At 36.0% G+C, this 12,816-nt stretch overlaps 1 protein-coding gene across 1 annotated transcript in view; it reads left to right on the top strand.

Moving 5' to 3' along the window:
• Positions 1 to 1,619: 1,619 nt before the first annotated feature.
• Positions 1,620 to 12,816, top strand: part of LOC107585588 (TLC domain-containing protein 2-like) — a 19,243-nt gene continuing 8,046 nt past the window's right edge. The window contains exons 1-3 of the mRNA XM_016272668.1: positions 1,620 to 2,164; positions 2,516 to 2,598; positions 4,389 to 4,471. Of these exons, the coding sequence (XP_016128154.1) occupies positions 1,986 to 2,164; positions 2,516 to 2,598; positions 4,389 to 4,471 (345 nt within the window). The 5' untranslated portion in view covers positions 1,620 to 1,985. The remainder of the gene's footprint in view (positions 2,165 to 2,515; positions 2,599 to 4,388; positions 4,472 to 12,816) is intronic.

Below are 12,816 nucleotides of genomic sequence, written 5' to 3'. Positions count from 1 at the left end.
TCAAATGTACAAATGTAGTGAAGTTAAAGTCATAAGTTCCCAGAAAAAATAATACTCAAGTAAAGTACAGATACTCAAATTAAGTACAACTGTCCGCCTCTGATGCTATACATGCAATGGGTCAGCTAAAATGTCATGTGCTTCCCTAAGAACCGACTGTTCACAGTGACTCGAGGGACAAAAACTAATTTCTCCCAATGGTCTTCATTGCTATTTTTAACAAGCGTGCAAGCTTGGACTTTACCTGAATTGTAAGGTTACCAAACCTTACCGTAATGACATACCTAATTATACTCTCTATACCTGCCTGATACAAAATACAACCTTAGCTGCACACGAGAGCAAATTGCATCCACATGCATCCCCCAACTGAGTTTATCATCCATATGGATACCAAGATACTTGTAGGAACATACTTGCTTAATTGATGTTTCATGTATAAACACTGGTGTGTGATCACCTATGGTTAGACGACGGAACCACCTGCGACTTTTAGCAATTAAACTCCATTAAAACACTTTTCAGACTCAGCAGTAGTTGAATTTTTCCACCGTATCCACATGTGAACACATGCATCACATGCGAATTATGAAATTCCATGTCCATCTCATCTCAAATTACTCCCTGGTGGAAAATACATTTGAAACATTATTTAAATAGTTTATTATTACTGAATTGACCGTCACATGAACCAATCAGCTGCGAACGATTTATTTTAATAGATCAACAAATTAGCTTTTATTAGTTTAAAACAATTGTATTATTATTATTATTATTATTATTATTATGTTGAATAGACTATGTAACAATTAAAAGTTATGTATAAGACTGGTAAATATAATCATTTTTTTCAGACAGATGTAATAAGGAAGAGTCTGGAGAAGCTCAACGGCACATCAAAAATAAAAGTGGTTTGGATAGATCGTATTTATGAGTTGAACGCACATGAACGCCACCACAAAGTCTTTATTATGAGTGCGAAATGTTCTTTTAAGCCCAGAGTTTCCGAGTTGGGGGCGTGTCAGTGTCGGAATCCGACAGTCCGATACAGCCAAAGACTATATGCGCTATTGACGGTAAATTTGTTGAAATGAATAAAATGATTTTTTTTGGTAATGTACAGTAAAACTATAGAAGTTACAGATACAAAATATTTGATTATTGTATAATTACTATAGCATATATAATGATTTATTTTACATCACCGTCATAAATTGAATAAAAACAGCAAAAACACAATGATGCGCATTCTTTAGTCATCATTTTGTAGATGCACAGTAAATTAAAATCGTCGAAAAGTTAAATCGCCATCTTGTTCCGACCAAAGTTACTTTAACGCACCTGATTACGGTTTGTCAGCTCGTAAGTACGTAAGCACAAACATCCCAGGAGGACTTGAACGCAGAGCGCCCGTCAGCTGAAGACACCGACAGCATTTTTCCCTTTCTCTTCCTTAAATTGCAAGTTACGAAATCCCCGCCTATACTACATCTCCCATGATTCAACTTTGAAATAGGGGGCGGGACATAGACGTAAGGAAACACTCGGCCGAGACGCTCATTTGCTCAACCGCGCCTCACGATGATTGGGCGGGGATTCTCGTGTTTGGTTAATGTAAAGGAGAAAAAGTTACACAAGCGTCAGGATTTTGTAACGCACACATTAGCTACTATTTAATTGTTGCCGCTCGTACCTGAGCCACCAGTGTCTTCTTAGCTTTACATCGGACTGAACAAACCGAGCGCTGAAACAAAGAGCTTTGTTTTTTATTAACAAAGATAGAATAATCGAGCAATTTTTGAATTATACAAGGACTACCAACAGTCTTATATGTTTGGATTACTGAAAGTGAAAATGATATAAATGCAAGAAACCGGGATGCATTTTCTCATTAAATAACGGATAAAACGCGTGACGGGTTTAGGTCTAGACGGGCGCGAGAGATTTGGGGTAGTGACAACAAGACAGAAGCGCGCGCTTAAAATATGGAGTTGAATTCAGTGATTTTGACCACTGGATCTTCGGTAGGTTTTTTCAAATTAGTCAACTATGGAGTCGGCAAACTTCCCATCCCCGAGACAGCTCAGAGGAACGTTTGGAAATGGAAAAACATCTCCACGTCTTTCGTGCACAGCCTCCTAACTGGAGTGTGGTCTGTGCTTTGGTGAGTGTCAGAATTCCCCCACATGTGCATGGAGAATACATTACACACCCCTATATTCCTGTTTGCGCTGTCTGTTTGATGCCTTTATCAGATGCTTGAGAATTTGATCCAAGAGTAAGATCTTCTCAGCTGCCTCTTTATGTTGAACGGATGTATTTGAACAGATATGGCTATTTGATAACCAGCACACAGACGACACGTTTACACCAGTGGTTCATGTCACTTGAAGATTTTAACGTTTGTGGTTTAAGTTAATGTATGTAATGCAGCTACCCAGCATCTTTCACGAATGTGGTGTATTTTCATTTTAAACGCCATTCCATGATTGTAAAACGTCGTCTGTGTTTGTAGTTTTTACATACATCCCCAGATGGCTGAGGATTTGATAGAAACATACTCCGTTTTCTCTCACGCCTTGGTATCTGTATCAATCGGTGAGTATAAAGCTTTATTATATACGTGTTTTACGGTGTTGTTTTTGGGGTTTCTTCAGAGAGAGGGTGTGTAGACATTGATGCCCGTGTGTTACAAACGCACTCCTGTCATGTTGCAACAGTGCCCTCTCAGTAAATTGATGTAACTGGGTTAGACTTGACAGGTGACCCTAACCTTACTGATAGATTGGTAAATCGAACAAAAACTTACTCCCAAGTCATATTTGACCCCAACATTTTTGCATTGTGACAATTAACCTTATGTTGCTCCATTATAATTACTCTAAAGTGTTTCCAGATGCCCCCCCGCCCTTATTTATTTATTATATATATATTACAATTATTGTCAATGGTTAGTCTCATATTATTCTAATATACTATTTTTCCCATTTAAACCTGCATTAATTAATCCTAATGCTGTGTTCTGGTCATGTTGACCTGGAGAGGATTTTCTTTTTCCTGAAAATGCTGCTTAATGTTATCACGTGAACTAAAGCTTACTGACTGGGGTTCAACAACTTCCCAAAAAAAAGGGATTAATTTTGTACACTTGGAGATTTTTTTCCCCACCTTGTTTCTTGTGGTGTTCCTGTTCGAAAATGACCAGCCTTTTAAAAATAAGTTTTAAAAATGACTTGTAATGCTGTATTATTACCCAATATTAGATTCAATCTTTTATCAGCTTGGTTTCTTTCACATAGGTATTGTGTTTCTTTTTGGAACTGATTAATCACAGGCCTCATTGATCCGAGCTTATGCAACTCAGTTTTTGAGTGAACATTGCCAAGATTGTCTACAAAAAAAAATTTTTGCACTCAAAACTGAGGTGCATGAGCTCGGATCAATGAGACCTACTGCCAATAAGTTCCAAAAAGGAACAGAAAACCTGACAAAAAGATTGAACCCAAGATTTTGTGATAATATAGAATAATGACAGATCTACTGTACAAGTAATTTTGACTGGGATCACCAAATTACGCAAAGGATCTTCAGCACAGCATAAGGGTTAAATGTATGACAGTAATACCATGAATAAATACTTTATAATCTATTATTTTCTTTGCATTACAATAATGATTTTTTTGTCTTGCATTGCAGTAATAAGACCGTGACATGAAACGTACCGCAAAACATCCAGCATCACAGAAATTGGCTGCATGTCATTCCGCATGGATTATTAGCTATTATTTGTGTATTGTGCTATTATTTTGCATCACTCTTAAATGTTGCGCAGTTGACTGCAATGTTTATTTCAACCAAAAAGTAGATAATTACCATTCAAATTGCCAAATACCAGAGATATTTTAAATACTTGGTGGAAGCCCACATGCATTTGGCAGAAATGTTAACTATAGCTGCTGAATGAATGGCTAGCTTTATGATCCGTCCCAGGCACAAGTGCTACCCCCAAGTCACATGACTCTTAATGAATGGGCCTTTACTTTTCATTTTTATACTCTTTTACAATTTCTAGCATTTTTTTTCAGTACTGTTATCTCTGCATAATATATGTCCATAAAAAGTTAACTGCAAGGCACATGGGTTTGACATGCACATCAGCCAATTTATAACTCGGCAGCTCGGCAGATATTTATTTAAAATTGTGGCTTTTGCTCTAAAATGCAGTCTCCATGGAGACCCTCATATTGGGAGATGGATATAAATAGCTCTCTGGAAATGACATCTTGGTACCCAACACAATTGTTGTCATGGGGTCTGTTGCTTGAAAAACCTGTTGAATGATCCACTGTTGGACAAATATAGTGTTAATATGCATTTTTGTGTTTCAGGGTACTTTATATATGACTTCTCTGATATGGTTATCAATCAGAAGATCAGTCATTCATGGGAGCTCCTTTTCCACCATGTAGTGGTGAGTAGACACAAAGCATGGTACATATAAATTATTATATATTTTTGAAGAAACCCATTGACTTAACTGGTATATAGGTAAATCATGAAACATGCCCAAATATAAAGGCTATTTTTAGGACCATTAAGATCATTTTTTTTGACAGTTAAGCACATTTTCCTCCAAATTCTCTTTTCTAATGCTTCCGGGTGTTTGTCCTTTTTGAATATTTTTCATTTCTATTAATATCAAAAGTCTCATTACCTTACATTCTTATTATATCCTAATACTGCAATAGATAAATGCTGTTTTTTTAACTGATTTATGATGATTTTTAATCCTTTTTATCATTTACATAATAAATCACTACTTTTTGCATTGCAGAAATTATAATTTGAATGGTTATTGTGCTTAATTTTCATGAATATAACATTATAAAATAATAGTACAATAAATAATAAGAATTAAAAGAAAGCCACTGGCTAGTTGTGAAGGAGGTTTTGATTGTAAACAGAAACATCATTACAAAAGCTGTTTCTGTATTACTCATCCGTCTAATAAATCTACACAGACCTGATTCGGCACCTTTTCAGTGTATTCAAATAGTCCAACCTGTCTGACCACCTTGTCTTTGTCATGTTTGTGGTTAGACATATTTTTGGAAAAAAAGGTGAGGTGTTAAGATCAACAGAGTTTAAACTGCTGAAATAGATTAGATATGAAAAATATCATCATATTTTAATATCATAAAATATAAGTCAATAGCGGGGCCTTTTGAACAAATTATTCGCATTAACTCAGTACCTAAACAGACTATCATAGCCAGTGTATCCTGTTTTAATGGATGAGGAAGCACACTATCCAAACACTTGCATTGAGTTCAGCAGGTTTTCTGAGCTTTGGTTCTTTTGGGGTTCTGTGGCGTCACCACTTGGTAAAGTAGCCAGCTTCATTCTGTGGTTCTGTTGTTCCCTCTTTTCTTGAGATCTCATTCAGTGAAGTGACTGGAGGGAACATGCTGCCAGATTTTTAATGGCACTGTAAGAAACTGTCAAACTGTCATCTCCACCCCGTCCCATTCTTCCCCACTGTGTACATCATAAGACAAACTCTAATAATAAGAGAAGCTTTGTTTTAGATGTGCTCAGTTACAGCCTGTCAACAAATGAAGGCCTTTTTTTGTTGTTGGATCAGGTTGGACTGAACTTCTGTCATGCCACACCAAAAATGCCATTATGATGTTTTCTTTTCCAAGAAATTAAGCTGTCTACAGGTGAAGTGTTTGCGAAGGCAATTGGGGAGTCTCTGGGAAAGGCTTTTTTTTAAATTAAAAGATCATTGGAGCTTTAGATCATGTGATCAAGATGGGTGTGGTTGTCTTGCCCCACCCTATCCAGACTCTGTGTAGTTTTCCATTCAAATGTAATGCTTTAATTATACACACTACTACCATTCAAAAGTTTGGAATCGGTAAGATTTATTTATAAAGGTTTTTGAAAGAAGTCTTCTATTCTCACCAAGGCACCTTTATTCCATGATAAATATTTCAATGTATTTTAAAATGTAATTCATTGTGAAAGATTAATTTTCAGCAGCCATTACTCCAGTCTTACGTGTCACGTGATCCTTCAGAAATCAATTTAATTTGCTGATTTGATGCTCAAACATTTATTATTGCTATCGATGTTAAACAGTTGTGCTGTTTAAAATTTTTGGAGTATTATAAATGTTTTTACGGTCACTTTTGATCAATCTGAAGTGTCCTTGCTGAATAAAAGTCTTAATTTCTTTCAAAACAGAATACAGAAAAGAAAAAACCACTTGGCAAAAAAAAAATCTTACTGATCCCAAACAACAACAAAAACAAAAAAAGGTAGTGTACATAAAAACTAGTCTGATTTCAGGTGAAGAGGAAATCCATGTATGGAAACACTTGATGCTTAAATAGTCTTTCATTTGCGGTGGAAAAACACTGATGGTGAGGCCTACTATCAACCCAGTTGGGTTGTCATACACCAATATAGTAAGAAGCAACAACTTAATGGTTTGGTTGGCTTGTGGGTTGTATTGCTTGGCTGTCACTTTTGCGAATGCTGAAGTTTCCAGAGGTGGTTCTGTGGAAAGCATAACATTTTAACCCAATAACATTTTTGGCATTTGGACAGCCACAACCCTCCTTTAAATCAGTTTCTCAGAAACTGTGCTTCAGAGAGCAAATATATCTCATCCCCCATTCATTTAGCACAATTGAGTTTGGTAATTAAAGCCTTCGAGTCTCAGAGGAGGCTGAGATGATCATTTTTGTATTAGCTCTCATTCATACCATGCAGGCTGAGGTGGAATCAGTGGAAAAAGACAAAACAATGGGGGAGTCCCATGGTTTGGCTAGAGTCTGGCAGGGTGATTGTTCGTACACCTAAACACACAAGCCTGAGGTGATTGTATTTGCTCTCTGACAGAATTTACTCCATAGCTAAAGTGATGCAGTTGAGTGTTTCCCTGCCAGAAAACTCAATTACAGCCCCCCTGCATTTTCTGTAGAACCTGATAATCCAGCTCTGCTGTGTTAAACCTGCAGCTTTCCCTGACTGGTTCAAGCTGCTGTGCTCTGGATAAAGCTGTCAGTAACAGAAAAGAAAACGGCCCACACGTACCTGACATTCTCAAGGAGGTTGTGTCTGAAAAAGGAAAGTTTAGTACAGCAAATTTTGATGCTGATTTCAGTATAAAATTTGAAACTGAGGACATTTGTGTTGTAAAATAAATGTCCCTCTACATTTTCATATAGCTTATTGGACGGTGATGCAGTTATAATGCAACTACACAGTAAGGAAGTTTCAACCAACTTGTTGATTTGGTAAAGTGTGATCAATTTTTGCTTTTTTGATGTTTTTGTCACGTTTAAAGCACCACCATTACAACCTTCAGACAGACATCTGACATCTTTGAAGTCTGAAACATTCAAACTTTTAGATGACTTAGGTAAACATCTAAGAATGAACCTGAAATTAGTCTGATCAATTTTTTTTATTGTTTTTGTTTTTTTCCCTATTATTATTATTGTTGTTTTTATTATTATTATTATTATTCAATTTGTCCCTCATGTCTTTACCTGGCAGTTGTTTTACTCTCAGCTATACATTTTTTTTATTTTTCTTATTTTTTCTTATTTATTTTATAGGTTTTTTTTTTTCATTATTATTATTAATCATTTTTTCCCCTCATGTCTTTACCTGGCTGTTGTTTTGCTCTTGGTTATGAGTTTTATTTATTTTTCTTTTTTTCTTATTTCTTTTATTGTTTTTGTTTTTTTCCCTATTATTATTATTGTTGTTTTTATTATTATTATTATTATTCAATTTGTCCCTCATGTCTTTACCTGGCTGTTGTTTTGCTCTTGGTTATGAGTTTTATTTATTTTTCTTTTTTTCTTATTTCTTTTATTGTTTTGTTTTTTTCATTATTATTATTATTATTTAATATTATTATAATTTTTTTCCCTCATGTCTTTACCTGGCAGTTGCTTTCGGCTATTAATTTGATTTCTTATTTCTTTTATTGTTTTTGTTTTTTTTCATTATTATTATTATTATTTGTATTTTTTTAAAATAATTTTTCCCTCATGTGTTTACCTGGCAGTTGTTTTGTTCTCGGCTATTAATTTTCTTTTTCTTATTTTTTTTGTTTCTTGTTTTTTTTTTTTATTGTTGTTATTATTATTATTATTATTATTATAAATGTTTCCCTCATGTCTTTACCTGGCAGTTATTTTGCTCATGGCTATGACAGTATGTTTGATTTTCTATAATTCCTTTGTAAACCACTAATTTTCTGTAATAGTCTATTGTAAATTAAAAAATTTAAATTTATTGTAATAATTATGCAAAAAAATTAACCCACAGACTAATGTGTAGTATCTACGACACAGTCTGGCTTAAGCAGCTGTTCCTGCATTATCGGTAATGGAGCAAATGATAATGGAGAGTGCATACATCGACAGTAGGTCAAAGGTTAACAGCAAGCTTTGTTCTGTTGGAAGGGAAATGGAAAGAATAAGAGGCAGTGGAGGAATGAGAGGGAAAGAATGTGTACGAGCAAGGGAACCACTTTTGGCTCCAGAGTCTAGTGTATTTGTGGCTGGATCCCTCCTCCTCTTGCAGCATGCATTCAGCTTTTTCCAGACAGAAGCAGAGACATCTGGTCCACATATGTTCATGCTCCAGGACCCTTATAGATGAGATCCCATTGAATGCTAACCCCCTTGAAGTTTCCTCTATAACCTGTAGACCAAAAAAACCTCTGTCTTTCTCTCTTCCCCATAGCAGAAGAAACCTCTATTTGTGCTTGTTCCAACAAACATTCCAGAACAACATGCTGTCTGGGCCAGAGCAACCCACTTGTAAATAAGATCTCAGTCTTCCTAGCAACCAAAAAAATGAAGAATGGATCTTCCTTGAAGTAGGACGTAGCTTCATTCGATACGTTTATTTTTCCAAAGTAGTTGAAAATGTTAGTGAATTTCACTCTGATGTGAGTGACGATAGCAAACAAAAACATGGGTATTTTTATAAACAGTTAAAAAAACAAACAATGTAGTCTATATGAAATGCAAAAACACGCTATGAAGTGTGGTCAAAAGCATGCCAAATAACAGGTGGCAATATAACCCTAACCGTAAAGCCATCTTGGCCAATCCGAAGTCTGAAAAAAGCATGAACTCTGACATCACAAGCAAAAATCTTCTGTCTGCAGCCAGAGAAATTAAATGAAAATTGACACATTGAATTGATCAGATGTCACAAATGTTACTAACACAAGACTTCTGTATTAAATTCAATACTTTTAAGCTTTCTGTCAATTGAAGAGTTTTGAAAAAATGTATCATGGTTTCCAAATAAAATATTAGGTTGCACTGAAATGTTTCTTGAGCATCAAAGCAGCGTATTAGAATGATTTCTGAAGGACTGGAGTAATGACTGCTGAAATTTCAGCTTTATCATCACAGGAAAAATTTACATTTGAAAATAAATTTAAATAAAACATGTTGCATTGCAATCATATTTCACAATATGACTGTTTTTACTTCATTGTTGATCAAATAAATGCAGGTTTTTTGTTGTTGTTGTTGTTTTGAAACATTTAAAAAATCATACCAATCCCAAGGCTTAAAGGTTAAGGTAGTGTCTATTTATTTTTTTGGGGTCCTGTTATTCTTTGACCAGGGTTTTATGGGGTTTTACTGACACAACCCTGCCTTCCTCAGGGTCATGTCAGAATCAGAATCAGAATCAGAAGAGCTTTATTATCAAGTATGTTTACACACACAAGGAATTTGACTTGACGACAGGAGCTTCCAGTGTAGAAGAAAGTACAAACATAGTGCAGACATGCATGATAGTGTAGACATACATAGGAATAACACAGTAGGGATGTAATATAAAACTAATATAATAAAAAAAATTAAAACAAATTTGAATAATGTACTATATACAGAAATAGAAGTATAGGAAAAAATTTAATTGTTTAGATAAATGTACAGATATGTTTATTAGTGTGCAGATAGATATGTTATTTACAAAGTGTGCAGTTTAATATAAATGTTTAACCTGTCATGTCAGGGTGAGGTTGTGGACTTTGTCCTGACCACGACCAGAAGTGTAAAGTATTGGAGTAAATGTAATTAGTTACTGTACTTGAGTATCTTTTCGGGTACTTTGTAGATATTAGCAACTTTTACTCTTTACTTCACTACATTTTTGAATGAGTATGTGTACTCTTTACTCCACTACATTTGAAATGAATGTTGCAGTTACACAATACATTTTGCATGGACCTAGCTTTTTCTGCGGCAGTTTATTTCTGCTACAAAAGACGTTATACTGCCTATTACAGGTCACTGAAAGTACTGCGTTTTGCCCTTACTCACCCAAACTTGTCAACAAGGCTACTTTATGTGAATGCGAGTTCCTTAGCAAGTATTTGTGAATCAGAGGTGTTTTATATGTGTGTGTGTGTGTGTGTGTGTGTGTGTGTGTGTGTGTGTGTGTGTGTGTGTGTGTGTTCATGTTTATCTTCAACGAAGCATGTGTCCTCTCTGTTAGTCCACCTGTCCTCTCTTCTCTCATCACCTCATGTGGTCTAAAACCATTGGCATCTGTGCTCTATTTCTCACTGAGCTTCAGGATTCCTTACATGCTGCTCAAATGGGCCTGCTGGCAAAGCGTTCTGAACGGGTTTCACCTGTAACCAGGTTAACTGGTTTGAGACTGGTGCTGCTACCACCCCCCATCCCGTTCCCCAGGGAGAGCCTTTCTGATCCCATGCCAAATGCCATTTGTGTCTGCCATGTTTTTTTTGTGTAATGGAGAAAGTAGAGACCCTACTAATGATAATTGTCCCCGCAGGGAGAGGTTTATGAAACCAAACACACACAGACTTGTAGATTTACAATTACAACAGGGGAGCAAACCGGCAGGCATGTGCTAATGTGATGTTATTATTGCATCATTAATACTTTTTATGCATAATTGTATTGAAAATAAGAACATTGGTTTGGTTGTAAACAACAAAATTATTTAGATGTGATCAGCATGTGCTTTTATATTTCTCTCATGCTTTGGCTTGACAACTTTAGGGCTTTGTGTGTGTGTGTGTGTGTGTGTGTGTGTGTGTGTGTGAGTGAATAAGATTATTTCAGCATGACTGCAGATGGATTATGAGAATAATCTTGCTAATGCAGATTCACTGTGATTGTATGTTGGCGTCTACATTACTTTGGTGTGGATGAATGTGTTTTTTGTATAGCACTTTGAAATCAGCTTTTTTTTAGGAAAAATTCTGACGTTTCATGGTTTATCATTGTTTTTTCCTGACTTTGCCTTTATATTAATCAGATTGCATGAAACAGTTGCAAAACCACTGCATTTTAATCACGATCCAAACAGACATGAGCAGTTTTTGAAGTAAATTAGGTTAGAATCATTTCAAAATTTAAAGGGATAGTTCACCCAAAAAGGAAAATTATCCCATAATTTACTCACCCTCAAGGCATAAGTGTATATGACTTTCTTCTTCCTATCAGATCAAATCCAACTGGAGTTATATTTAAAAGCTTTATAATGGCATGAATGGGTGTTATTTGTCAATAGTCCAAAAGAAGTTCAATAAAGCGCATCCATCCATAGTAAAAAAAAGTGCCTCACACGGCTCCGGGGGGTGAATAAAGACCTCCTGTAGGGAATCGATGCATTTTTGTAAGAAAAATATAATTCGCTACAGGATGTCTTTATTCACCCCCCTGGAGCTGTGTGAGGCACTTTTTATTATTGATGGATGTGCTTTATTAGACATTATTCATGCCATTATAAAGCTTGGAAGAGCCAGGATGGTTTTTAAATATAACTCCATTTGGATTTGTCTGAAAGAAGAAAGTCATATACACCTAGGATGCCTTAATAAATTATGGGGTAATTTTCATTTTTGGGTGAACTATCCCTTTAAAGCAAAGACAGAATGGTCTGACTTTAGCTTTGTGAAATAATGCTACATAAATCATATCTGAACAAAACAAAAATAGCAGATGGGCTGAATGAGACTGACAGCAGGTGGCGCTTTTGGAACAGCAGCCATGTTACCGCTGTAAACAAAGCAGAGCTGCACTTTTAAAGGGGTCATATGATGCGATTTCAATTTTTCCTTTCTCTTTGAAGCATTACAAACTCTTGGTGCATAAAGAAGATCTGTTAAGTTGCAAAGACTAAAGTCTCAAATCCAAAGAGATATTCTTTATAAAAGTTAAGAGTCAACCACGCCTACCTAAAACGGCTCGTTCTAACACGCCCCCACATGTCTCCGTCACAATGTGGGAAGGTTTGAATAACGCCGCCCAAATGTTCACACAAAGAAAAAAGGCGTAACTTTTATTCTCGCTGTCATATTGTTGTTGCCGCCGCTGCCATGTCGTTGAATCTGCCGGCCGCGCCGTTCTCAAGCCCGCCGGCCGTTCCTCACTCAAGCCCGCCGTGTGTGATGCTGTGTGTTTCGTTGTGAAAGCGAAACTACTTTGTTTGGCCTTCCAAAAGAGGACACGACTAGAAATCAGTGGTTAAGTTGTATTTACAACACTGTTCCAGAACAGTTCAACCCAAATATTCAGATGTGTGCAGCACATTTTATGGAGGACTGTTTCCTGATCCTGGTAGAGTAGACTACAATGCCGGCTGTTCTGACTCACAGACTGTAAGTAAGTTTTTTATATTTAAAGAATTTGCCACTGATGATTCAAACGTGAGTTTTGGGCAGTGTAGAGTAGTGCTTGTTGTTTGTCATTTCTCCAATAACAAATGCAGACATGGTTTTATGTTTAC

This window comes from Sinocyclocheilus grahami, unplaced genomic scaffold (assembly GCF_001515645.1).
Source record: "Sinocyclocheilus grahami isolate Dianchi unplaced genomic scaffold, SAMN03320097.WGS_v1.1 scaffold72.1, whole genome shotgun sequence".
Classification (NCBI taxonomy): domain Eukaryota; kingdom Metazoa; phylum Chordata; class Actinopteri; order Cypriniformes; family Cyprinidae; genus Sinocyclocheilus; species Sinocyclocheilus grahami.
Note: the sequence above shows the minus strand (reverse complement) of the source record. Positions and strands in the feature narration are given on the sequence as shown.